The sequence below is a fragment of the Trachurus japonicus genome, chromosome 6 (genome assembly GCF_045865225.1).
Source record: "Trachurus japonicus isolate A0001 chromosome 6, Traja_1.0".
Classification (NCBI taxonomy): Eukaryota; Metazoa; Chordata; class Actinopteri; order Carangiformes; family Carangidae; genus Trachurus; species Trachurus japonicus.
The window spans coordinates 34,743,115-34,770,564 of NC_140912.1; the positions used below are offsets into that span (position 1 = coordinate 34,743,115).

Sequence of the window (27,450 nt, forward strand, 5' to 3'; positions counted from 1 at the left end):
CACACACCACACACACGCACACACATCTTACAGGTGTTTTTCTGTGGGGAACAGAAGCTGATTGTGCTGAGTTCATCTCTGACTCTGGGATTAGAAAGAATAAATCATCATGTGTAACAAGTGGGCGTGTCACTGGTGGCCAATCACATTATCAGCATTATTTTCATCTCTCTCTCTGATTGGTTCAGGACGGCTACTTGCTACAGTGGACCTGATGTGTTCAGAGGAGGAGGAGGAGGAGGAGGAGGAGGAGGAGGAGGAGGAGGAGGAGGAGGAGGAGGAGGAGGAGGAGGGGGAGGAGGAGCAGCGCCTGAAGCTCGACGTCTCAGGGACATCAAAGCCTGGACTTCTGATGCCCCTCTCAAGGACCTGGACCTCCTCATGATGCCCCTCTCAAGGACCCGGACCTCCTCCTGATGCCCCTCTCAAGGACCTGGACCTCCTCCTGATGCCCCTCTCAAGGACCTGGACCTCCTTCTGATGCCCCTCTCAAGGACCTGGACCTCCTTCTGATGCCCCTCTCAAGTACCTGGACCTCCTCCTGATGCCCCTCTCAAGTACCTGGACCTCCTCCTGATGCCCCTCTCAAGTACCTGGACCTCCTCCTGATGCCCCTCTCAAGGACCTGGACCTCCTTCTGATGCCCCTCTCAAGGACCTGGACCTCCTTCTGATGCCCCTCTCAAGGACCCGGACCTCCTTCTGATGCCCATCTCAAGGACCTGGACCTCCTCCTGATGCCCCTCTCAAGGACCTGGACCCCCTCTCAAGGACCTGGACCTCCTTCTGATGCCCCTCTCAAGGACCTGGACCTCCTCCTGATGCCCCTCTCAAGGACCTGGACCTCCTTCTGATGCCCCTCTCAAGGACCCGGACCTCCTTCTGATGCCCCTCTCAAGGACCCGGACCCCCTTCTGATGCCCCTCTCAAGGACCCGGACCTCCTTCTGATGCCCCTCTCAAGGACCTGGACCTCCTCCTGATGCCCCTCTCAAGGACCTGGACCTCCCTCTGATGCCCCTCTCAAGGACCTGGACCTCCTCCTGATGCCCCTCTCAAGGACCTGGACCTCCTTCTGATGCCCCTCTAAAGGACCTGGACCTCCTCCTGATGCCCCTCTCAAGGACCTGGACCTCCTCCTGATGCCCCTCTCAAGGACCTGGACCTCCTCCTGATGCCCCTCTCAAGGACCTGGACCTCCCCCTGATGCCCCTCTCAAGGACTCGGACCTCCTTCTGATGCCCCTCTGAAGGACCCGGACCTCCTTCTGATGCCCCTCTCAAGGACCCGGACCTCCTTCTGATGCCCCTCTCAAGGACCTGGACCTCCTTCTGATGCTCCTCTCAAGGACCCGGACCTCCTTCTGATGCCCCTCTCAAGGACCCGGACCTCCTCCTGATGCCCCTCTCAAGGACCTGGACCTCCTTCTGATGCCCCTCTCAAGGACCCGGACCTCCTTCTGATGCCCCTCTCAAGGACCTGGACCTCCTCCTGATGCCCCTCTCAAGGACCTGGACCTCCTTCTGATGCCCCTCTCAAGGACCCGGACCTCCTTCTGATGCCCCTCTCAAGGACCTGGACCTCCTTCTGATGCCCCTCTCAAGGACCTGCACCTCCTTCTGCCTCATGTTAAACCACAGTTTCTCATGGTGGAGTGAAGCTGGACAGAGATTTATAACTGGACCAACACATCAACTCTGTCGTCAAAACCAGTTTTTATCGTCTGAGGCTTCGATCCAAGATAAAAGACTCTGTTCGGTCTCTGAGAGATTTAGAGATTCATGCTTTTAGTTCTACACGTTTGGACTCCTCCTCCTCCTCCTCCTCCTCATTCTCCTCCTCCTCCTCTTCCTCCTTTTCTACCTCCACTTCCTCCCCCTCCTCCTCTCTCTTCTTCCTCCTCCTCCTCCTCCTGTTCCTCATTCTCCTCCTCCTCCTCCTCCTCCGTCTCCTCCTCTTCCTCATTCTCCTCCTCCTCTTCCTCTTCCTTTTCCTCCTCCACCTCCTCCCCCTCCTCTACCTCCACTTCCTCCCCCTCCTCCTCCTCCTCCTCTTCTTCCTCCTCCTCTTCCACCTCCTCCTCTTCTTTCTCCTCCTCTTCCACCTCCTCCTCCTGTTCCTCATTCTCATCCTCCTCCTCTTCTTCCTCCTCCTCTTCCACCTCCTCCTCTTCTTTCTCCTCCTCTCTCCTCCTCCACAACTTCCTCTTCCTCCTCCTCCTCCATCTCCTCCTCTTCCTCCCCCTCTTCCTTCTTGTCCTCCCTTCTCCTCCTCCCTCTCCTTCTCCTCCTCCTCTTCTTCCTCCTCTTCCTTCTCCTCTTTTCCTCAACCTCCTCCTCCTCCTCCTCTTCCTTTTCCTCCTCCTGTTCCTCCTCCTCGTCCCCCTCTTCCACCTCCTCTTCCTTCTTGTCCTCCCTTCTCCTCCTCTTCCTCCTCCCTCTCCTTCTCTTCCTATTCCTCCTCCTCCTCCTCTTCCTTTTTCTCCTCCTCTTCCTCCCTCTCTTCTTCCTCCTCCTCCACCCCTCCTCCTCTTCCTCCTCCCTCCTCTACCTCCTCCTTCTTCTCCTCTTCCTATTCTGCCTTCTCCTCTTCCACCTCCACCTCCACTTTCTCCTCCTCCTCTTCCTCCCTCTCTTCTTCCACCTCTTCCTCCTCCTCCCCCTCTTAGTCTCTCCCCTCCTTCTCTCTCTCCTCTCCCTCTCTCTTTCTCCCCCCTCCTCCTCTTTCTCTCCTCCCCCCCTTCCTCTCTCCTCTCTCTTCTCTCTCCTTCCTTTACTGTAGTGAAGTTGTATTTTGATGATGTTTTATTGTCCAATCACGTCCCAGCGTTTGTAGCTCATTAACAGCGTCACATGTAAACAACACTAATAACCATTAAACATTAATTATCTAGATCTAATAACTCTGAGACCAGATTGACACAGTGAAGTCAGTGATGTGTAAAAAGCTGCTGTAACTCTGATCGACCACCAGGTGTCGCTGTGTTCACATGTCTGAAGCTTCGTCAGGGTTTGTGAATGAGTTTGTGTCCTGGTTTAATAACTCATGACTCTTCAGGCTGCGTTCAAGGAAACCGGTTTTTCTCAGACTCCAGTGAAGTGGATCTTCTCCTCCGTCTGTTTCAGTGCACGTTGGTGACGGTGAAGACGACTCACGTCACGTTCAGGTGAGTCAGGTGATCTGACGCTGCTCGTCTCCTGACGTCGGATCAGACCGAGGCTCCATGTGTGTGTGTGTGTGTGTTCTTGTTCTTACTACGTTGTGAGGACCGGAGAGAGTTTTTCACCAGAGTGACGACTTTTATTTGAAAGAGCGTTACAAGAGTGTGTTTGTGTCCTCGTCCTCCTCTTCTTCTTTCTCCTCCTCCTCCTCTTTCTCCTCCTCCTCTTCTCCCTCCTCATCCTCCTACTCCTCCACCTCCTCCCTACTCTTTCTCCGCTTCCTCCTCCTCCTTCTCCCCCTCCTCTTCTCCCTCCTCCTCCTCTTTCTCCCCCTCCCCCTCCTCCCTCCTCTTCTCCCTCCTCTTTCTCCTCTTCCTCCTCCACCTCCTCCTCCTCCACCTCTTCCCTCCTCTTTCTCCTCTTCCTCCTCTTCCTCCTCCCCCTTCTCATCCACCTCCTCCCTCCTCTTGTCCCTCCTCTTTCTTCTCTTCCTCCTCCTCCTCCTCATCTTCCTCCTTTTCCTTTTCCTCCTCTTCTTCCTCCTCCTGCTCCTCCTCCTCCTCTTCCTCCTTCTCTTCCTCCTCCTCCTCCTTCTCTTCCTCCTCCTCCTCGTCCTCTTCCTCCTTCTCCCCCTCCTCCACCTCCTACTCCTACTCTTCCTCCTCCACCTCCTCCTCCTCCTCCTCCTGTTCCTCCTCCTCTTTCTCCTCCTCCTCCTCCTCTTTCTCCTCCTCCTCCTCCTGTTCCTCCTCCTCCTCCTCCTCCTCCTCCTGTTCCTCCTCCTCTTTCTCCTCCTCCTCCTCCTCCTCCTCTTCCTCCTCCTCTTCCTCCTCCTTCTCCTTCTCTTCCTCCTCTTCCTCATTCTCCTCCTCCCTCTCTTCCTCCTGTTCGTCCTCATCTTCCTCCTCCTCATCTTCCTCCTCCTCCTCCTTCTCCTCTTCCTCCTCCTCCTCCTCCTCCTCCTTCCTTCTCCTCCTCTTCCTCCTCCTCCTCCTTCTCTACCTCCACTTCCTCCTCCTCTCTCTTCTTCCTCCTTTCTCCTCTTCCTCCTGTTCCTCCTCCTCTTCCTCCCTCTCTTCTTCCTCTTCCTCCTCCTCTTCCACCTCCACCTTCTCCTCCGTCTCCTCCTCTTCCTCCCCCTCCACCTATTCCTCATTCTCCTCCTCCGTCTCCCCCTCTTCCACCTCCTCCTGCACCACCTCCTCCTCGTCTTCATCCTCCTCCACCTCCTCTTCCTCCTCCTCTTCTTTCTCCTCCTCCTATTCCTCCTACTCCTCCACATCCACATCCTCCTCCTCCACATCCCTCCTTCTCCTCCGTCTCCTCCTCTTCCTTCTCCTCCTTATTCTCCTCTTCCGCTTCCTCCTCCACCTCCTCCTTCCTCCTTCTCCACCTCCTCCTACTCCTCCTCCTCCCCCCCTCTTAGTCTCTCCCCTCCTCTCTCTCTCCTCCCCCTCTCCCTCTCTCTCCTCTCTCCTTCCTTTACTGTAGTGAAGTTGTATAATGATGATGTTTTATTGTCCAATCACGTCCCATCGTTTGTAGCTCATTAACAGCGTCACATGTAAACGACACTAATAACCATTAAACATTAATTATCTAGATCTAATAACTCTGAGACCAGATTGACACAGTGAAGTCAGTGATGTGTAAAAAGCTGCTGTAACTCTGATCGACCACCAGGTGTCGCTGTGTTCACATGTCTGAAGCTTCGTCAGGTTTTGTGAATGAGTTTGTCTCCTGGTTTAATAACTCGTGACTCTTCAGGCTGCGTTCAAGGAAACCGTTTTTTCTCAGACTCCAGTGAAGTGGATCTTCTCCTCCGTCTGTTTCAGTGCACGTTGGTGATGGTGAGGACGACTCACGTCACGTTCAGGTGAGTCAGGAGATCTGACGCTGCTCGTCTCCTGACGTCGGATCAGACCGAGGCTTCATGTGTGTGTGTGTGTTCTTGTTCTTACTACGTTGTGAGGACCGGAGAGAGTTTTTCACCAGAGTGACGACATTTATTTGAAAGGTACAAGAGTGTGTTTGTGTCCACCTCCTCCTCATCTTCTTTCTCCTCCTCCACCTCCTCCTCATCTTCTTTCTCCTCCTCCTCCTCCTCCTCCGTCCTCTTCTCCCTTCTCATCCTCCTCCTCCTCCACCTCCTCCCTCCTCTTCCTCCTCCTCCTCAACCTCCTCCCCCTCCTCCTTCCTCTTCTCCCTCCTCTTTCTCCTCTTCCTCCTCCTCCTTCTCCCCCTCCTCTTCTCCCTCCTCTTTCTCCTTTTCCTCCTCCTCCTTCTCCCTCCTCTTTCTCCTCTTCCTCCTCCCCCTACTCCTCCACCTCCTCCCTCCTTTTTCTCCTCCTCCACCTCCTCCCTCCTCTTCCGCTTCCTCCTCCTCCACCTCCTCCCTCCTGTTCTCCCCCCCCCCTCCACCTCCTCCCTCCTCTTCCTCCTCCTCAACCTCCTCCCTCCTCTTTTCCCTCCTCTTCCTCCTCCTCCTTCTCCCCCTCCTCCCTCCTCTTCTCCCTCCTCTTTCTCCGCTTCCTCCTCCTCCTCCTCCTTCTCCCCCTCCTCTTCCTCCTCCCCCTCCTCCCTCCTCTTCTCCCTCCTCCTCCTCCCTCCTCTTCTCCCTCCTTCTCGCCCTCCTCTTTCTCCTCCTCCACCTCCTCCTCTTATACCACCTCCTCCTCATCTTCTTTCTCCTCCACCTCCTACTCCTCCTCCACCTCCTCCCTCCTTTTCTCCCTCCTCCTTCTCCCCCTCCTCCCTCCTCTTTCTCCTCTTCCTCCTCCCCCTACTCCTCCACCTCCTCCCTCCTCTTACTCCTCCTTCTCCACTTCCTCCTCTTCCTACTCCTCTTCCTCTACCTCCTCCCTCCTCCTCCTCTTCATCTTCCTTCTCCTCCTCCCCCTCTTCCTCCTCCTCCTCCCCCTCTGATTCCTCCTCCCTCCTCCTCCTCTTTCTCCTCTTCCTCCTCCTCCACCTCCTCCCTCCTCTTTCTCCTCTTCCTCCTCCTCCTCCTCCTCCTCCCTCCTCTTCCGCTTCCTCCTCCCCCTCCTCCCTCCTCCATTTCCACCTCCTCCTCCCCCTCCTCTTCCTTGTCCTCCTCCAACTCCTCCTCCTCCCCTTCCTCCACCTCCTCCTGACTTTCTCTCTGAGCGTCTCCTCCTACAGACGTTCAGCTGAGGGAATTCGCTCCTCACCTGTTGAGCCCAGCGTCAGGAGCTCATTATGGGATGTTTTACTTCTCTCTACAGTCTATGGAGGCCACTGAAAGAAGCTGAGCGCTCGCAGCAGGACAGATAATCAGATGGATAATCAGTAAAGTTAATAACTTCACTCTGATGTGGCCAAGAATAAACTATTTCAGTGTTTCTCCTGTTGTGTGGCCGTGTTGCCCAAACACAACTCTTGAACAGGTTGAACTGTTTTCACTGTTAAAAAGCTCTTTGTTGTCTTTGTACAGAGACAATATGAGATGTAACATTGCTAATGTAATAACATTGTAAGGTGCCTTTTCAGTTTAGAGTTTGTGTCAATAAAGTTATGATAAGAGATGTTTGTTTTTCTTTCTTTTGGAGAGAAAAGTTAGTGATATTTTTACTTCACAGTACTTAAAGTTCCACAGCAAAAGTACTTCCTGTAGTTACAATATTATAAACACTTACTGTATTAATAGTACCAAAGTAAACAGTTCTTCACTGTAGTTACTGTAACACAGTAAAACTACTTAATAAGCCATATGTAATAACATAAAAATAAAGGTATTTCCTGTAGATACAGTATCAGAGTTAAAGTACTTTATATAAGGTATCCTTTAGTTACAGTACCAAAGTAAAAGTACTTGATGTATTTATAGCACAACAATAAAAGTAGTTTCTGTAAACAGCATAAGAGTAAAAGTACTTTTTTCAAGATATCACAGTGGATACTTATCACATTTACAGTACCAGAGTAAAAGTATTTTCAGAAACAGAGTAATTGTACTTCATAAGGTATCCTTTATTTACAGTACCACAGTAAAAGTACTCCCTGTACTAACAGTAACACAGTAAAAATAACTCATGTACTTACAGTAGAACAATAAGAGTAGTTACAGCATCAGAGTAAAAGTACTTCTTACAAGGTATCACAGTGAATACTATAATATAGGAGCAGAGTAAAAGTTTCTATAATGACAGTATCAAGGTAAAAGTATTAAGTTTGGAGTTAGTGGAGTAAAAGTACTTCCTGTACTTGAGTGACAGGTGAAGCTCATTGTTCCTGTTTGACTCAACACCTTTACCTGTGACTGGATCACTGATGATTGACACATTGAAGCTGCTGCAGCGTTTTCTGAGTCTGTGATGTCATAGATGATGTCATGTGTGATGTCACATCCTGACAGGTTCACCTGCTGCACTTTACACTTTATTTCACTCCCACAGTCTCATCAGCTGTGGAAACAGCTACAGATCAGACTCACAACAGAGTCTCCAGTCGAAAGTCTGGATTCTTCACAAGATCACGAAGCTGCTGCAGAGCTGAAGAGCTCAGGTTGTTGTATCCTTTCAGGTCCAGTTCTCTCAGGTGGGAGGGGTTGGACTTCAGAGCTGAGGCCAGAGAAGAACAGCTGATGTCTGACAACCTGCAGTTCTCCAATCTGAATAAAGAATAAAAGAAGAAGATGACGATCACACACACACACACACACACACACACACACACACACACACACACACACACACATATAAAGTGATCAGATCACTTCAGTGATTATTGATCAGACTGAGTGAAATGAGCTGAAAGTGAAGAGTCATTGTCAGTGTGAGAGAAGAACAAGTGGAAACATGAGACAACAACTATTTCAAACGTCCTTCATTCATGACATCAAAGTCAATGATTCAAGTTCTGAGTGAAGATCAATCAGGTTCAGTTGTGGATCAAAGATCTAAGATCTACAACAGTAACAGTCAGTGAACTGACCTCAGAGTCTCCAGTCTACAGTCTGGACTCTCCAGAAAACCACTCAGATACTTCACTCCTGAATCCTGCAGCTTGTTCCAGCTCAGGTCCAGTTCTCTCAGGTGGGAGGGGTTGGACTTCAGAGCTGAGACCAGAGAAGAACAGCTGATCTCTGACAAACTGCAGAGCTCCAATCTGAATAAAGAATAAAATCAGTGAGTTGAGGACAAAGCTCCTTGTTGACAGCGTTCAGTGTCTCATCATCTGTTCAGAGCTGAAGAAGCTTCAGAAAGAACAAGTTTAGAAAATCAAAGTCCAGCAGCTGAAGCAACAGGAAGCAGGTTAAACAGTCACATAGAGAGAAAACAGCTCATTAATATTCATGAGAAGCTGCTGCTGCTTCAACACAGACGCAGTGACTCCGCCTCTTCACCTGTCAGCTCCACCTGTGGCTCCATCCAGACAAACTCATGTTGTGCAGCCACATTGATCAGAGATTTACTGACCATGCTCAAGACAACAAACATGTAAGGCTGAACTCTGTTACTATGACAACTAACGTGTAGAAACACATGTTGAATGAAGCTCAGAGACAGAAAAAATGCTTATTGTGGGATGTTGGCTTTGAATCTTTCACTATAAACATCACAAAGCCCCAGGAAAGAGGTGGAGCCAGCAGCTATTGATTATAGATCAGTTATTGTCTGATACATCACATGTGTTTCTGTAGTGGAGGTGAAACATGAAGAGAAACAGAGACTGGACTAAAAACCAGTGAGGTGCAGTCAGGGCTTTGATTTATTCACTTCATCTAAAGTTGGATTCTTTTTGACTTTCAGATAACTTTACTACAAGTTCAATGTGTCAGAATTTGGTGATTTTCATGGTCTAATAAAAGACAATGAACAGAGCTAGCTTCTGTCCAGGCAGCAGCTGCACAAACCACTCAGCCATGTGTAGTATTACAGAGCAAAGGCCCAGAGCTTCTCTGCCTCTTCTGTCAGTATGGTGTGTATGTGGCTGTTTGCACATGTGCAGTAAGTTCCCACAGAGAGTTCACATGGAGGTGAAAAGGCACAACGCTACGCTGCCTCTTAACTTAACTGCACCATGTCTGAGCTGCACTTCTGTTCACGTTGCCTTGGTGAATGGTCAACACACAGACGTGTCCCCTGGCTTTTTAGCCTCCAGCAGTTTAGCAGCTAATTCAACTGCAGTGATGCTCCACTGGAGAGGTGAACACCTTAATGAGCTTCATCTGAAGAACAACAGCAGCTTTTATCTGACGGAAATAAAACAGCGTCTGACCTCAGAGTCTCCAGTCTACAGTCTGGACTCTCCAGAAAACCACTCAGATGCTTCACTCCTGAATCCTGCAGGGTGTTGTTGGTCAGGTCCAGTTCTCTCAGGTGGGAGGGGTTGGACTTCAGAGCTGAGCCCAGAGAAGAACAGCTGATCTGTGACAAACTGCAGCCCTCCAATCTGAATGAAGAATAAAAGCAGTGAGTTGAGGACAAAGCTCCTTGTTGACAGCGTTCAGTGTCTCATCATCTGTTCAGAGCTGAAGAAGCTTCAGGTCCAGAGGCTGTGGAGACAGTCACAGTGGCTCAGGAGAAACTGTCCACTGTCTGAAGCTGACCTCTGACCCCTCACTGACAGTGGAGTCATGTGACCAGAGGCTGCTTCACAGACACTGTGGACAGGAAGTAAACTCCTTTAATGTCATGTGACCATGAGCTGAAGCTTCCTTCCTGTGGAGCCCAGTGTTGATGTTCATGAGCCTCAGTGTCTCCACAGTGGGATCATCAAACCAACACTGTTCTCTGAGCTACAGGACTTTAACCTGACCTCTCACACTGGGAAGCTGCTTTGACCTTTGACCCAGAACCAAGCAAATGATTAGATTAGATTAGAACACTTCATTGATCCCCAAGGGGAAACTGCTTTGCCACCCAATAAAAACACATACATCCACTTAACAAACAATACAAACATTCCCATACCATTGCACAAAACGTATCAACATGATTGGCTACTTCATACGACAGACTAGGCTGCTCAAAGCAAGTGATTTAAAAGAGGGAAAACTCAGATCTACATCACATCTGTCAGTGAGTGAACTCACCTCAGAGTCTCCAGTCTACAGTTTGGACTCTCCAGTCCAGCACACAGAACCTTCACTGATGAATCACTCAGGTTGTTTCTACTCAGGTCCAGTTGTGTCAGGTGGGAGGAGTTGGAGTTCAGAGCTGAGGCCACGACTTCACAGTGACTCTCTGAGAGTTCACAACCAACAAGTCTGTGAAGAGAGAAAATATCAAATGTGTCAGAATCAAACCAGATGAAAGCTGCAGTAAAAACACAGTTGATGCATCTGATGATCAAAGTCAAACTTGGTCAAAAATAATGAGAAAAATAAGAAAAACTCTGTTTATGTGAACTACTGATCTAAACTACCGATCAATAATTATATTGATCATGTCTGGACCCACCGAGCCTTCCTGCAGTTCCTCACAGCTGGGATCAGTCTCCGTCGTCCCTCCTCTGATGTGTTGTACTTCTTCAGGTCCAACTCGTCCAGAACCTGCTCTGACATCTGCAGCATGTAGGCCAGAGCTGAACACTGGATATCAGAGAGTTCCTCCTCTGATCTCTTCTCTGACTTGAGGAACTGTTGGATCTGCTGATGAACTGACTGGTCCTTCATCTCCATCAGACAGTGGAAGATGTTGATGCTTCTGTCAGGAGAGATTTTATAAGTCTTCATCTCCTTCAGGTTGTTGATGATTCTCTGGATGGTTCCTGGTCTGTTGTCTGTCTGACCCAGCAGACCTCCTAACAGCCTCTGGTTGGACTCCAGAGAGAGGCCATGGAGGAAGCGAACGAACAGGTCCAGGTGACCATTTCTACTGCTGAGGGATTTCTGCATGGCGCTCTGCAGGAAGACATCCAGGGTTAAATCAAGATGTTGTTCTGCCAGGAACTTCTTGAGGACCTTTGTGTCCCTGTTGGTGAAACAGTGGAACATGTAGACTGCAGCCAGAAACTCCTGAACACTCAGATGAACAAAGCAGTAGACTGTTTTCTGGAAGATCACACTCTCTCTTTTGAAGATCTCAGTACAGAGCCCTGAGTTCACCAAGGCCTCTGTGACATCCAGACCACACTGCTCCAGGTCTTTTTGGTAGAACATGATGTTTCCTTTCTTGAGCTGTTTAAACGCCAGCCTCCCCAGCTTCAGAAGAACTTCCCTGTCGGCCTCCGTCAGCTCCTGTGGACTCGTCTCATGTCCTTCACCGTACTTGTTGTTCTTCCTCTTTGTCTGGACCAGCAGGAAGTGTGAGAACAGGTCAGTCGTGGTCTTGGGCAGCTCTCCTCTGTGGTCTGTGGTCAACATGTGCTCCAGAACTGTAGCACTGATCCAGCAGAAGACTGGGACTTGACACATGATGTGGAGGGTCCTGGACGTCTTGATGTGTGAGATGATTCTTCTGGACAGATCTTCATCACTGGACCTCCTCCTGAAGTACTCCTCCATCTGGGCGTCAGTGAAGCCTCGGACCTCTGTTACCCTGTCAACACATGTAGGAGGGATCTGATTGGCTGCTGCAGGTCTGGAGGTGATCCAGACCAGAGCCGAGGGAAGCAGATTCCCCTGGATGAGGTTTGTCAGCAGCACGTTGACTGATGACGTCCGTGTGACATCAGACACAAACTTCTTCTTCTTGAAGTCCAGTGACAGTCGGCTTTCATCCAGGCCGTCAAAGATGAAGAGAAGTTTACAGACAGCCAGCTGCTCTGCTGTGACCTTCTGTAATGTTGGATGGAAAACATGGAGCAGCCCGAGAAGACTCAACCGCTGATCTCTGATCAGGTTCAGCTCCCTGAACGAAAGCAGAACCAGCAGACTGACATCTTGGTTCTCCAAGCCCTCGGCCCAGTCCAGAGTGAACTTCTGCACCGAGAAGGTTTTTCCAACGCCAGCGACGCCGTTGGTCAGAACCACTCTGATGGGTCTCTGTTGGACAGGTGAGACCGTAGAGACTTCCTCTCTCTGTTGGACAGGTGAGACCGTAGAGACATCCTCTCTCTGTTGGACAGGTGAGACTGTAGAGACGTCTCTCTGTTGGACAGGTAAGTCTTTAAAGATGTCGCTGCACTTGATTGGAGAGTCATGGAGGGTCTTCTTCTTGGACGTTGTCTCCAGCTGTCTCACCTCATGTTGGGTATTAACCACTTCACTCTGTCCCTCTGTGATGTAGAGCTCAGTGTAGATCCTGTTGAGGAGGGTTCCACTTCCTGTTCCCTCAGTTCCTTCAGTCACTCGTTCACATCTGCTACTCAGACTGATCTTATGTTGATCTAAAACCTCCTGCAGACCACGATCTGCTGAGAGAGAAGAGAACGAGTCAGACTGAAGACAGAGAGTCTGGCAATCTGATGAGATTATTTTCATCAGCTACAGAAAAACTATAGACAACAATTATAGCTGCTGCGCAGCGATGAGTCGGGTCAGGGCTACTTTTAGGCAAATGTAGGCAATTCTGAGCAACAAACAGGAGAATAGGAAGACAGGACAGTTGACCTTGTAATGTTCAATTTGCACCAGTTGAGGATTGTACCCACAACCTCTGGATCCAAAGACCATTGTCTATCACACTGAGCTAATTGACAAGTGGCATTGCAACAGTGGCTTCACAAATTGAGTAAGCCATTCACTGTCGTGTAGGCAGATTTGAAACCACAGTAAAAAGAAAAATCTGTTTTTGAGGTAAAATTCTGATATGTATTTGTCAAACATCTACTATGAGTCTAAGATGTTAGGAGCCTTCGCACATGGTCCAGTCCAAGCTATTTGGATTTTTAAATTTAGAGGCTTACTGTGATGCCACCATCAGTACAACTGACTTGTGTTTCATGTTGAGGACATCTGACATTTTGATCTGTCATCATCATCATCATCTTCATCACTGTTGTTGGGTCTCGAACTCACAATCTCTGACACCAAGAACCAGCTCCTAACTCGCTGAGCTAATTGGCTGGTAGTGAGACCTGCTGTGTAGCTTCATTTATCCACTCAGGTGAGTCAGTGCCCGGGCAGCTGTTGTGATGAAATGGTCAAAATGTCAGAAATTCTGTCATCTAAACAAAAATCTGATAATACATAAATTGCATCTAGACAGCATGGAAATGTTGGTGATTTGTTTTTAATGATAAGTGTTTTGCTTCATAAGAGATAATATGATGTTTAAAAATTTCAGTCTCACATTGACTGCAGTTGTTCCCATGAGAGCAGAATTCAAAATGTTCTAGAAAATTCAGTTTTTGAGTTAAAATTCTGATATTTGTTAAACTTCATCAACCATGACTCCAAAATATTGTCATTTTTTTCAGGAAGACTGAAAATGTATTTAGCAAGAATTTGATGGTATATGTTTACAGTACTGTTTACAGTCAAACGTTTTCATGCACTGTAGACTCAATTTTTGCTTAATCAAAAATCCGAGAAACAAGTTTTGTGGAGGACAGTCTGGAGATGCTCTGTAGCAAGTTTGGTGACAATTTAGCAAAAATTGTGGGAGGAGATACATTTTAAAAGTTTTACAGTTATTGAAAAAAACAGAGTGATGGACTTCATAATTTGTAATGAGTTTAAGTGGACAAAAGTTTCAGCAGTATTGAGGCTACATTATGGTGAAGTTTCAAAACTTTAGCATCTACCGTTGGTTTGGGAGGAATTTTTAAAGTTTTTTAATTTAAACGCTTTTTGTGCCCCCCCCCCTAAGAGGGGGGTCACATGTCCTTGGAGTTGAGTTAATCTGGCATGGGTTCGGATGTTTCTGTAAAGTTTGGTGAGTTTTCGCCCATGGGAAGTATGACTTCCTTGGAAGAAGAAAGAAAGAAGAAGAAGACTAGAAACAGCATTTCCTAACGGAACATGCGTGTGAATGCTGAAACCCAATGCTGAACCATGCTGAATTAGCAGAATAAATTGACAAAGACATGCGGAATGGCATACAAGAAACATGTCCATGGAAGGAATTGAACCCACAACTCCATGAGTGGTAACCTAACACACTAACCATATGGCCACAGAGGACCTGAGTTACAATGAGCTTTATACTATGAGGAATCGAGAATTGAAAATTGAGTTCTTCCCTTGGACCAGTGACCTTGGGGTTGGCAAGCGGCCACCCTACCCCCTATACTACAGTGGAATTGTGGAAAAGAGAGGTTGAGACTTTGATGAATGTGAGATTTTTCAATGATGCTTAAAAAAAAAGTAAGGAAAGTGCAGAAATTAGCCACACCAAGCAAGAAGAGGACTTTTTTGTGACCTGTGACTATTTTTTGGTGAATTAAAATGAATTAAAAAGCACTTAACAGCAAGTTACAAAGTTGAGCTCCTTCTCCTGCTGCTGTGAAAAAAATGCATTGGGCTGAATGAGAGCAGAGAGCTCCCTGGCTGCATTTAAAAAATATTTTAAATTATTATCTAAGTCTCTTTGCATTTTTGACCAGAGTTTTAGCCAGAAGACAAGCGTGGCTACAAACTGTTTCAAATCATGAGTGTAGAGTGTCATTTGTAGCTTTGCTGGCAGTTTCAGAAGAAAAGTTCCAGTCGCTTTTTTGGATCTCCTGCACTCTACGATGACATCACCCACTCTGACCCAACCCCATACACACTCATTGAAAATCTGAAAAAGTTAAATATTTGAAAAAGTATAAAAAGTATGAAAAATTTGAATACATCCGATAAAGTCGAGAAAAAGGTGCACGTTTTGATATATGAATTGTTGAAATAGCACAAAGCATGAAGGACTAGAAGAAGACCGTAAAAAGGTGGAAGAAAATGGTCGAACAGAAGAACAAATGCATTGGGCTGAGTAATCTAACTAGAAACAGCATTTCCTAACGGAACATACGTGTGAATGCTGAAACCCAATGCTGAACCATGCTGAATTAGCAGAATAAATTGACAAAGACATGCAACGTGACATGAATGGCATACAAGAAACATGTCCATGGAAGGAATTGAACCCACAACTTCATGAGTGGTAACCTAACACACTAACCATATGGCCACAGAGAACCTGAGTTACAATGAGCTTTATACTATGAGGAATCAAAGACTGTCCAATGACAGCTGAATAATTGGAATCAAAAGTCAAGCAAAGATGTGAAATGACTGAGGCAGGAATCGAACCCATGACCTTATGATCATTAAGGCTTTACTTTGCCACTCGGCTACAGAGAGCACACTGCTTTCAAGACTGTTGTCATTCATTGTAATATGATGATGTGCTGCAAACTGGTATGAGTAATGAAGGAGATAACAAACACCTGTAACCAATTGAAGGCGGGGGAGGAGAGCAGAATTCAACATAACATAACAAGAATTCATCCCTTGGATTCGAACCAGTGACCTTGGGGTTGGCAAGAGGCCACCCTACCCCCTACACTACAGTGGAGTTGTGGGGATGAGGTTGAGACTTTGATGAATGTGAGATTTTTCAATGATGCTTAAAAAAAAAAGTAAGGAAAGTGCAGAAATTAGCCACACCAAGCAAGAAGAGGACTTTTTTGTGACCTGTGACTATTTTTTGGTGAATTAAAATGAATTAAAAAGCACTTAACAGCAAGTTACAAAGTTGAGCTCCTTCTCCTGCTGCTGTGAAAAAAATGCATTGGGCTGAATGAGAGCAGAGAGCTCCCTGGCTGCATTTAAAAAATATTTTAAATTATTATCTAAGTCTCTTTGCATTTTTGACCAGAGTTTTAGCCAGAAGACAAGCGTGGCTACAAACTGTTTCAAATCATGAGTGTAGAGTGTCATTTGTAGCTTTGCTGGCAGTTTCAGAAGAAAAGTTCCAGTCGCTTTTTTGGATCTCCTGCACTCTACGATGACATCACCCACTCTGACCCAACCCCATACACACTCATTGAAAATCTGAAAAAGTTAAATATTTGAAAAAGTATAAAAAGTATGAAAAATTTGAATACATCCGATAAAGTCGAGAAAAAGGTGCACGTTTTGATATATGAATTGTTGAAATAGCACAAAGCATGAAGGACTAGAAGAAGACCGTAAAAAGGTGGAAGAAAATGGTCGAACAGAAGAACAAATGCATTGGGCTGAGTAATCTAACTAGAAACAGCATTTCCTAATGGAACATACGTGTGAATGCTGAAACCCAATGCTGAACCATGCTGAATTAGCAGAATAAATTGACAAAGACATGCAACGTGACATGAATGGCATACAAGAAACATGTCCATGGAAGGAATTGAACCCACAACTTCATGAGTGGTAACCTAACACACTAACCATATGGCCACAGAGAACCTGAGTTACAATGAGCTTTATACTATGAGGAATCAAAGACTGTCCAATGACAGCTGAATAATTGGAATCAAAAGTCAAGCAAAGATGTGAAATGACTGAGGCAGGAATCGAACCCATGACCTTATGATCATTAAGGCTTTACTTTGCCACTCGGCTACAGAGAGCACACTGCTTTCAAGACTGTTGTCATTCATTGTAATATGATGATGTGCTGCAAACTGGTATGAGTAATGAAGGAGATAACAAACACCTGTAACCAATTGAAGGCGGGGGAGGAGAGCAGAATTCAACATAACATAACAAGAATTCATCCCTTGGATTCGAACCAGTGACCTTGGGGTTGGCAAGAGGCAACCCTACCCCCTACACTACAGTGGAGTTGTGGGGATGAGGTTGAGACTTTGATGAATGTGAGATTTTTCAATGATGCTTAAAAAAAAAAGTAAGGAAAGTGCAGAAATTAGCCACACCAAGCAAGAAGAGGACTTTTTTGTGACCTGTGACTATTTTTTGGTGAATTAAAATGAATTAAAAAGCACTTAACAGCAAGTTACAAAGTTGAGCTCCTTCTCCTGCTGCTGTGAAAAAAATGCATTGGGCTGAATGAGAGCAGAGAGCTCCCTGGCTGCATTTAAAAAATATTTCACACTATTGTTCTTCTGTCTCTGACCATTTGTATGGTCATCACTGCTTGCACTATTTTCACAAAAGTGTCCTCTACTTACTTGTTGTGGTTAATTTCTGCACTTTCCTTACTTTTTTTTTAAGCAGAAGCCAGTGATCCTCTTATCAAAGGTTTTCTTTGCCCCTCACATACTGTCTCTGTCTGTAGCCTAGTGGTTAACTTGCTGGTCTGAAGACCTGAAGGTTGCTGGTTCAAATCTTGCCTCAACAACAATTATAGTGAATTATTTTCCCAGTCGTCCTCTGTTGACTTCTGATAACTTGCTTCATGTTGAAACTGCTGCTCTCAGCCTGAAATTCACAGAAATTTTCATTCTAAGTCATTCAAGCATGACTCTCAAGCTTTCTTGATGTTGACAGTGTTTCCAACAGGTGCAGCTTTTGGCTCGTTAACTTCAGAGTGAGACAGAGTGCAGATCATTAACAGACAACAGTCTCTGCAACTGTGTGTGCACTGTGGCCTAGAGGCAGAGTGCAAGTCTACTGACCATGAGGTTGTGGGTTCTTCTGTTTGGCCATTTTCTTCCGCCTTTTTACGGTCTTCTTCTAGTCCTTCATACTTTGTGCTATTTCAACAATTCATATATCAAAACATGCAGCTTTTTTTGAACTTTATCGGCATTACTTTTCTCTTTTTAACTATTTATACTTTTTCAAATATTTAACTTTTTCTGATTTTTTTCAGCTTTATAATGGGTGTGTATTGCGTCTAACGAGCAGAGCTAGAGTGGTGCTAGAGTGGATAGAGGCAAAAAAACATTCTAGAGTTTTTCTGGCTAAACTGTCAGCACGGCCACAAATTAAACTCTAGACAAATTATTTTCTCCAGTTTTGTAGCCACACTTGTCTTCTGGCTAAAATTCTGGTCAAAAATGCAAAGAGACTTAGATAATAATTTAAAATATTTTTTAAATGCAGCCAGGGAGCTCTCTGCTCTCATTCAGCCCAATACATTTTTTTTACAGCAGCAGGAGAAGGAGCTCAACTTTGTAACTTGCTGTTAAGTGCTTTTTAATTCATTTGAATTCACCAAAAAATAGTCACAGGTCACAAAAAAGTCCTCTTCTTACTTGGTGTGGCTAATTTATACTAATTTCTTTTTATTTTAAGCATCATTGAAAAATCTCACATTCATCAAAGTCTCAACCTCTCATCTCCCCAACTCGACTCTAGTGTAGTGGTTAGGGTTGCTGCTTGCCAACCCCAAGGTCACTGGTTCAAATCCAGGTTGAGCACTCTTGTTATGAATTCTGCTCCCCTCCATCACCCTCAATTGGTTACAGGTGGTCGTTAATTCACCAAAAAATAGTCACAGGTCACAAAAAAGTCCTCTTCTTTCTTGGTGTGGCTAATTTCTGCACTTTCCTTACCTTTTTTTTTAAGCAGGAGCCAGTGATCCTCTTATTAAAGGTTTTCTTTGCCCCTCACATACTGTCTCCGCCTGTAGCCTAGTGGTTAGCTTGCTGAGCTGGAGACCTGAAGGTTACTGGTTCAAATCTTGCCTCAATAACAATTATAGTGAATTATTTTCCCAGTCGTCCTCTGTTGACTTCTGATAACTTGCTTCATGTTGAAACTGCTGCTCTCAGCCTGAAATTCACAGACATTTTCATTCTAAGTCATTCAAGCTTGACTCTCAAGCTTTCTTAGTGTTGACACAGTGTGTTTCAAATAGGTGCAGCTCGTTAACTTCAGAGTGAGACAGAGTGCAGCTCATCAACAGACAACAGTCTTTGCAACAGTGTGTACACTGTGGCCTAGAGGCAAAGTCAAAGTCTTCTGACCATGAGATTGTCGGTTCAATTCCTACCTTGGTCAACCATTTGTATGGTCATCACTGCTTGCAATATTTTCACAAAAGTGTCCTCTACTTACTTGTTGTGGTTAATTTCTGCACTTTCCTTACTTTTTTTTTTTAAGCAGAAGCCAGTGATCCTCTTATCAAAGGTTTTCTTTGCCCTTCAAATACTGTCTCTGTCTGTAGCCTAGTGGTTAGCTTGCTGGTCTGGAGACCTGAAGGTTGCTGGTTCAAATCTTGCCTCAACAACAATTATAGTGAATTATTTTCCCAGTCGTCCTCTGTTGACTTCTGATAACTTGCTTCATGTTGAAACTGCTGCTCTCAGCCTGAAATTCACAGAAATTTTCATTCTAAGTCATTCAAGCTTGACTCTCAAGCTTTCTTGATGTTGACAGTGTGCAGATCATTAACAGACAACAGTCTCTGCAACTGTGTGTGCACTGTGGCCTAGAGGCAGAGTGGAAATCTACTGACCATGAGGTTGTGAGTTCGATTCCGACCTTGGTCAAACATTTGTATGGTGATCACTGCTTGCACTATTTGCTAATTCTGCAACAGCGTTCAGCTGCTTTCAGCAGTCACACCATTTCCATTCTTGGAAATGCTTTTTCTAGTTTAAATTATTATCTAAGTCTCTTTGCATTTTTGACCAGAATTTTAGCCAGAAGACAAGTGTGGCTACAAAACTGGAGAAAATAATTTGTCTAGAGTTTAATTTGCAGAAAAAGTTAAATATTTTAAAAAGTATAAATAGTTAAAAAGAGAAACGTAATGCTGATAAAGTTCAAAAAAAGCTGCACGTTTTGATATATGAATTGTTGAAATAGCACAAAGTATGAAGGACTAGAAGAAGACCGTAAAAAGGCGGAAGAAAATGGCCGAACAGAAGAAAGTATAAAGAAAATGGCGGAGAGGAAGAACATTTCACACTAATTATAGCTGCTGCGCAGCGATGGGTCGGGTCCGGGATACTTTTGGGCAAATTTAGGCAATTCTGAGCAACAGACAGGAGAATAGGAAGACAAGACAGTTGTCCTTATAATGTCCAATTTGCACCAGTTGAGGATTGAACCCACAACCTCGGGTATCAAAGACCATTGTCCATCACACTGAGCTAATTGATAAGTGGCAATTCAATAGTGGCTTCACAAATTGAGTAAGCCATTCACTGTTGTGTAGGCAGATTTGAAACCACAGTAAAAAGAAAAATGAGTTTTTGAGGTAATGATATGTATTTGTTAAACATCTACTGTGACTCTAAGATGTTAGGAGCCTTCGCACATGGTCCAGTCCAAGCTATTTGGATTTTTAAATTTAGAAGCTTGCTGTGATGTGATGAAATGGTCAAAATGTCAGAAATTCAGTCATCTAAACAAAAATCTGATAATACATAAATTGCATCTTGACAGCATGGAAATGTTGGTGATTTGTTTTTAATGATAAGTGTTTTGCTTCATAAGAGAAAATCTGATGTTTAAAAATTCCACACTCACATTGATTGCAGTTGTTCCCATGAGAGCAGAATTCAAAATGTTCTCAAAAATTCAGTTTTTGAATTAAAATTCTGATATTTGCTAAACTTCATCAACCATGACTCCAGAATATTCTCATTTTTTTTCAGGAAGTTTGAAAATGTAATTAGCAAGAATTTGATGGTATATGTTTACAGTACCGTTTACAGTCAAACGTTTTCATGCACTGTAGGCTCAATTTTTGCTTAATCAAAAATGAGAGAAACAAGTTTTGTGGAGGACAGTCTGGAGATGCTCTGTAGCAAGTTTGGTGACAATTGAGCAAAAATTGTGGGAGGAGATACATTTTAAAAGTTTTACAGTTATTGAAAAAAACAGAGTGATGGACTTCATAATTTGTAATAAGTTTAAGTGGACAAACGTTTCAGCAGTATTGAGGCTACATTGTGGTGAAGTTTCAAAACTGTAGCATCTACCGTTGGTGGAATTTTTAAAGTTTTTAAATTTAAACGCTTATTGTGCCCCCCCTAGGAGGGGGGGGCACATGTCCTTGGAGTTGAGTGAATCTGGCATGGGACTGAACCTTTGTGCAAAGTTTGGTGAGTTTTCGCCCATGGGAAGTATGACTTCCTTGGAAGAAGAAAGAAAGAAAGAAAGAAAGAAAGAAAGAAAGAAAGAAGAAGAAGAAGAAGAAGAAGAAGAGGAAGGAAGTTTGAAAATGTATTTAGCAAGAATTTGATGGTATATGTTTACAGTACTGTTTACAGTCAAACGTTCTCTTGCACTGTAGGCTCAATTTTTGCTTAATCAAAAATCCGAGAAACAAGTTTTGTGGAGGACAGTCTGGAGATGCTCTGTAGCAAGTTTGGTGTCAATTGAGCAAAAATTGTGGGAGGAGATACATTTTAAAAGTTTTACAGTTATTGAAAAAAACAGAGTGATGGACTTCATAATTTGTAATGAGTTTAAAGCTATGGTCTACGATTTGGAGCATTGGTAATTATTATTAACATCGTTTATACAGCGATTATGGTCCTGTGGTCCGATATACACAATATAAATAGCAAAAAGAATCAAAAAAATCCATTCAGTCTATCAGCCGTGGGCCTGCATAGAAATTGACCAATGGGCACGGCGCGCCCCGTCCGGCTCCCACTGGCTTGTACCCTCCATCCAATCCCCTCGTCTCGCCTGCTCCTCCTCGACCCACCTCGTCCCCACGCCCTTCCGCTTAGAAACTACAAGTAGTTGTAACCGCTCTGAACTGCTCAGCCACAGTCCACAGACACATGAACCCACCAATTCAGCGCCTGCTGCCCCCCACTAGAGTTGTCACGATACCAAAATGAGTAACCACGGTACTATACCAGACAAAGTATCACGGTTCAGGGTAATATCACGATACTGCAACCTTTTTTTATTATTATTATTTTTATGAACTGCAATGTATTTGTACAAGTTATAAATACTTATTAATTACTTATAATGTTGTTTGGTGCATGATAAACATAATACTGGCAAAGTAGGAATTAGACTGAAACAAATATTTTTAAATAAGCAATAAAAAACAAATAAATGAAGTTAGAATTTATATGGTTGAAAATAAATAACCATTCAGTCTCTTGCACATTAATTTATGTTTAACAAATATAAATAATCAACTTAGGATAAAAACAAATCCACTGTCTTTTAAAAAAATCTATTTGACAATAATGCTTCTTCTCCAACATAATAAACCATAGAGGACAAGATACAATGAACAGGAACTGATTCCCTGTGAAAACTATATTTTTATGCATTTTCTAGGTGCTTTATACTTGGACATCCTTTAACTCTTTATTCCTCAGCCTGTACACGGAGCATATAGCCTATATTAGCCAATGAGAAAATAAACAGAGCTAAATTAACTAGAAAAAACATTTCCAAGAATGGAAATGGTGTGAATGCTGGAAGCAATGCTGAATGAGCTGAAGAAATTGTTGAAAGAAAGAAAGAAAGATTGAAACAAGAGAGAAAAAAGAAAAGGACAGAAAGAAAGAAAGAAAGAAAGAAAGAAAGAAAGAAAGAAAGAAAGAAAGAAAGAAAGAAAGAAAGAAAGAAAGAAAGAAAGAAATGGAGTAAAAACAAAGGAAGAGAAAAGGAGTAGAAAGAAAGAAAGAAACAAACAAACAAAGAAGTAAAAAGACAGAAATGGAGTGAAAGAAAGAAAGAAAGAAAGAAAGAAAGAAAGAAAGAATCAAACAAACAAACAAACAAACAAAGAAGTAAAAAGACAGAAATGGAGTGAAAGAAAGAAAGAAAGAAAGAAAGAAAGAAAGAAAGAAAGAAAGAAAGAAGAAAAAGAGAGAGGGGGATGATAGATAGAAAGAGGTAGATGGATGGATAGAGAGGGAAGGATAGAAAAAGTTACGTAAAATACAAATGAAGGAGTAGAAGAAAGAAAGAAAGAAAGAAAAAAAGGAGACAGAGGGGTTGAAAAATAGGGAGGGGTATAGATAGATAGATAGATAGATAGATAGATAGATAGATAGATAGATAGATAGATAGATAGATAGATAGATAGATAGATAGATAGATAGGACACATATTAAAAGCTGCATCCTATGTCCCAGGCTCCACCTGTAATTGTACTACTATTAATAGAGTTGGAAAGACTAAACGTCTGAACTTAAATTCATGAGAAAAATATAAATTGTTGGAGATGTTTACATCAAAAGTATAAAATAATTGAGAGCCTGATGAATTTGAGCTGAAAACCTGTGTGTGTGTCTGGGTGTGTGAGTCTGGCGGTCTCTTTGTCTGTGTGTACATGTGCAGAAAGTAAAACTGTTAAGCGCCACAGAACTCCTCTCTCCCTAATGATCTGATTGATTACACCTGTGTGGCAGCCTGCCCTCAGAAGTTACCATGGTGACTCAACTAACTGCTTACATTTTACTGTGTGGAACAGTGTTGTGTTTGTGTGTTTGTCTGTTTGTGTATGTGTGCATGTGTGACTGTGTGTGAGTGTCTGTGTGTGTCTGTCTGTGTGAGTGTGATGCCTGTGTTTGTGCGTGGACATCCTCTGTCAGTCTGGTTTATCATGTGTCTGTGTGGGGCTGTGTTTAAAAACATCTTAACGAGCGGCCAGGCTGCACCTGACCTGTTCTATTAATAGACTTTGATAACGAGCTGGCTCCTACAGCTGGCCAACTGCACACAGAGCAGAGCAGAGCAGAGAGATTTGAGCTCTGTGCAGCTTCCGAAAACAGCCCAGAAAAAGAGAACCGTACCTCTTATTAGAATGTGGTCATGACTACTGGGAGAGGAGACCTTCCTGAGCACATTGATGTGCATTAAATGTTTGTAGGGCAAAAACTTTTCTCAGGCTCGCAAGGTAGAAAAGGGGGGCATTTCTGTTTTTCTAAAAAAATCAGCTCCTACTTTTATATTGAAGTGGATGAGCCACTGGAGCGGGTCTAGCTGGACAATTAGGCTCACTGAGACAATTCTGTAAGTCTGTCTGCTGTTCTGAGCACATTAAATGAGACACGACAAGTGTGGCTACAAACCGGTGAGGAAATCATGTGTCTAGAGTTTAATTTCTGGCCGTGCTGGCAATTTATCCAGAAAAAATCCTGAATGTTTTTTCGATCCCTCTCACTCTAACGATGATGTCACTCACTCTAAGCCCTGCTCGTTAAGCGCAATACACAACCATTATAAAGTTGAATTTTGTGAAAAATTTTAATGATTTTAAAACAGCCAACAATCTAAAACTGTTGAAGATATCAATAAGATGAGTCATACGGGAATAGATTAAAAGTTTGTCTACAATTTAAAAGACAAATGGAGTCTGTGGGAGAAAGTATGCTGACGTTTTAGAGGTTCAAAGAAGTAAGAAGATTTTAAAAGTTTGAAGACGTTTTCAATGCATTCCTATGGGAAAAAATTTGCAGAAAAAGTTAAATATTTTAAAAAGTATAAATAGTATAAAAGAGAAAAGTCATAGCACCCTTGTCCTGAAAAAGCCACACGTTTTGATATATGAATGGTTGAAATAGCACAAAGTATGAAGGAGTAGAAGATGTCTGAAAAAGGGTGAAAGTAGTAAGAATAATAATAATAACTAGAAAAAACATTTCCAAGAATGGAAATGGTGTGAATGCTGGAAGCAATGCTGAATGAGCTGAAGAAATTGTTGAAACAAAGCTGAATGAGCTGAAGAAAGAAAGAAAGAAGGAAAGGACAGAAGGAAAGAAAGAAAATGGGAAGGGTAGATGGAGAAAGAAAGAAAGAAGAAAAGGACAGAAAGAAAGAAGACACAGAGAGAAGGGTAGATAGAGAAAGAAAAAGGTAAGAAAAGCAGAATAATAGAACATAAAGAGAATAGGGAATGAATGAAAGAGACAGAGGAGTAGTAAGAAAGAAGGAAAGATATTGGGGTGGATAAATGAAAGAGAGAGATATACAGAGAGCAGTAGAAAGAAAGAAAGAAATGGGGTAGAAACATAGAAAGAGAAAAGGAGTAGAAAGAAAAACAGAAAGAAACAAAGAAGTAAAAAGAAAGAAAGAAAGAAAGAAGAAAGAAAGAAAGAAAGAAGAAAAAGAGAGAGGGGGATGATAGATAGAAAGAGGTAGATGGATGGATAGGGAGGGAAAGATAGAAAGAAGTTATGTAAAATACAAATGAAGGAGTAAAAGAAAGAAAGAAAAAGAGAGACAAAGGGTTTATAGATAGATAGATTGATAGATAGATCAGAGGGGTTAAAAAATAGGGAGGGGTATAGATAGATAGATAGATAGATAGATAGATAGATAGATAGATAGATAGATAGATAGATAGATAGATAGATAGATAGATAGATAGATAGATAGATAGATAGATAGATAGATAGATAGATAGATAGATAGATAGATAGATAGGACACATGTTAAAAGCTGCATCCTATGTCCTAGGCTCCACCTGTAATTGTACTACTATTAATAGAGTTGGCAAGACTAAACGTCTGAACTTAAATTCATGAGAAAAATATAAATTGTTGGAGATGTTTACATCAAAAGTATAAAATAATTGAGAGCCTGATGAATTTGAGCTGAAAACCTGTGTGTGTGTGTGTGTGTCTGGGTGTGTGAGTCTGACGGTCTCTCTGTCTGCGTGTAAATGTGCAGAAAGTAAAACTGTTGATAAGTGCCACAAAACTCCTCTCTCCCTAATGATCTGATTGATTCGCAGCCTGCCCTCAGAAGTTACCATGGCGACAACCATGCTTACATTTTAGAAGAAATGGAGTAAAAACAAAGGAAGAGAAACGGAGTAGAAAGAAAGAAAGAAAGAAAGAAACAATCAAACAAACAAAGAAGTAAAAAGACAGAAATGGAGTGAAAGAAAGAAAGAAAGAAAGAAAGAAAGAAAGAAAGAAAGAAAGAAAGAAAGAAAGAAAGAAATGGAGTAAAAACAAAGGAAGAGAAAAGGAATAGAAAGAAAGAAACAATCAAACAAAGAAGTAAAAAGACAGAAATGGAGTGAAAGAAAGAAGAAAAAGAGAGAGGGGGATGATAGATAGAAAGAGGTAGATGGATGGATAGAGAGGGAAGGATAGAAAAAGTTACGTAAAATACAAATGAAGAAGTAGAAGAAAGAAAAAAAGGAGAGATAGATAGATAGATAGATAGATAGATAGATAGATAGATAGATAGATAGATAGATAGATAGATAGATAGATAGATAGATAGATAGATAGATAGATAGATAGATAGATAGATAGGGAAGGATAGAAAAAGTTACGTAAAATACAAATGAAGGAGTAGAAGAAAGAAAAAAGGGATAGATAGATAGATAGATAGATAGATAGATAGATAGATAGATAGATAGATAGATAGATAGATAGATAGATAGATAGATAGATAGATAGATAGATAGGACACATGTTAAAAGCTGCATCCTATGTCCCAGGCTCCACCTGTAATTGTACTACTATTAATAGAGTTGGCAAGACTAAACGTCTGAACTTAAATTCATGAGAAAAATATAAATTGTTGGAGATGTTTACATCAAAAGTATAAAATAATTGAGAGGCTGATGAATTTGAGCTGAAAACCTGTGTGTGTGTGTGTGTGTGTGTGTGTCTGGGTGTGTGAGTCTGGCGGTCTCTCTGTCTGTGTGTACATGTGCAGAAAGTAAAACTGTTAAGCGCCACAAAACTCCTCTCTCCCTAATGATCTGATTGATTACACCTGTGTGGCAGCCTGCCCTCAGAAGTTACCATGGCGACTACCATGCTTACATTTTACTGTGTGGAACAGTGTTGTGTTTGTGTGTTTGTCTGTTTGTGTATGTGTGCATGTGTGACTGTGTGTGAGTGTCTGTGTGTGTCTGTCTGTGTGAGTGTGATGCCTGTGTTTGTGCGTGGACATCCTCTGTCAGTCTGGTTTATCATGTGTGTGTGTGGGGCTGTGTTTAAAAACATCTTAACGAGCGGCCAGGCTGCACCTGTATAGACATGATAACGAGCTGGCCACTACAGCTGGACCAACTGCACTACACAGAGCAGAGCAGAGCAGAGAGATTTGAGCTCTGTGCAGCTTCCGAAAACAGCCCAGAAAAAGAGAACCGTACCTCTTATTAGAATGTGGTCATGACTACTGGGAGAGGAGACCTTCCTGAGCACATTGATGTGCATTAAATGTTTGTAGGGCAAAAACTTTTCTCAGGCTCGCAAGGTAGAAAAGGGGGGCATTTCTGTTTTTCTAAAAAAATCAGCTCCTACTTTTATATTGAAGTGGATGAGCCACTGGAGCGGGTCTAGCTGGACAATTAGGCTCACTGAGACAATTCTGTAAGTCTGTCTGCTGTTCTGAGCACATTAAATGAGACACGACAAGTGTGGCTACAAACCGGTGAGGAAATCATGTGTCTAGAGTTTAATTTGTGGCCGTGCTGGCAATTTATCCAGAAAAAATCCTGAATGTTTTTTCGATCCCTCTCACTCTAACGATGATGTCACTCACTCTAAGCCCTGCTCGTTAAGCGCAATACACAACCATTATAAAGTTGAATTTTGTGAAAAATTTTA

General features: G+C 43.4%; 2 protein-coding genes across 2 annotated transcripts in view; both read right to left on the reverse strand.

Annotated features, from left to right (window-relative positions):
• Positions 1–27,450, reverse strand: part of LOC146986534 (uncharacterized) — a 1,046,957-nt gene that overhangs the window by 878,635 nt on the left and 140,872 nt on the right. The window contains exons 6-7 of the mRNA XM_085780502.1: positions 9,400–9,573; positions 8,113–8,286 (exon numbers count right to left, since the gene is read on the reverse strand). Of these exons, the coding sequence (XP_085636628.1) occupies positions 8,113–8,286; positions 9,400–9,573 (348 nt within the window). The remainder of the gene's footprint in view (positions 1–8,112; positions 8,287–9,399; positions 9,574–27,450) is intronic.
• LOC146986554 (protein NLRC3-like) overlaps positions 10,213–27,450 on the reverse strand; it is a 28,565-nt gene continuing 11,327 nt past the window's right edge. Inside the window, exons 3-4 of the mRNA XM_085780394.1 lie at positions 10,584–12,145; positions 10,213–10,390 (exon numbers count right to left, since the gene is read on the reverse strand). Of these exons, the coding sequence (XP_085636520.1) occupies positions 10,213–10,390; positions 10,584–12,145 (1,740 nt within the window). The remainder of the gene's footprint in view (positions 10,391–10,583; positions 12,146–27,450) is intronic.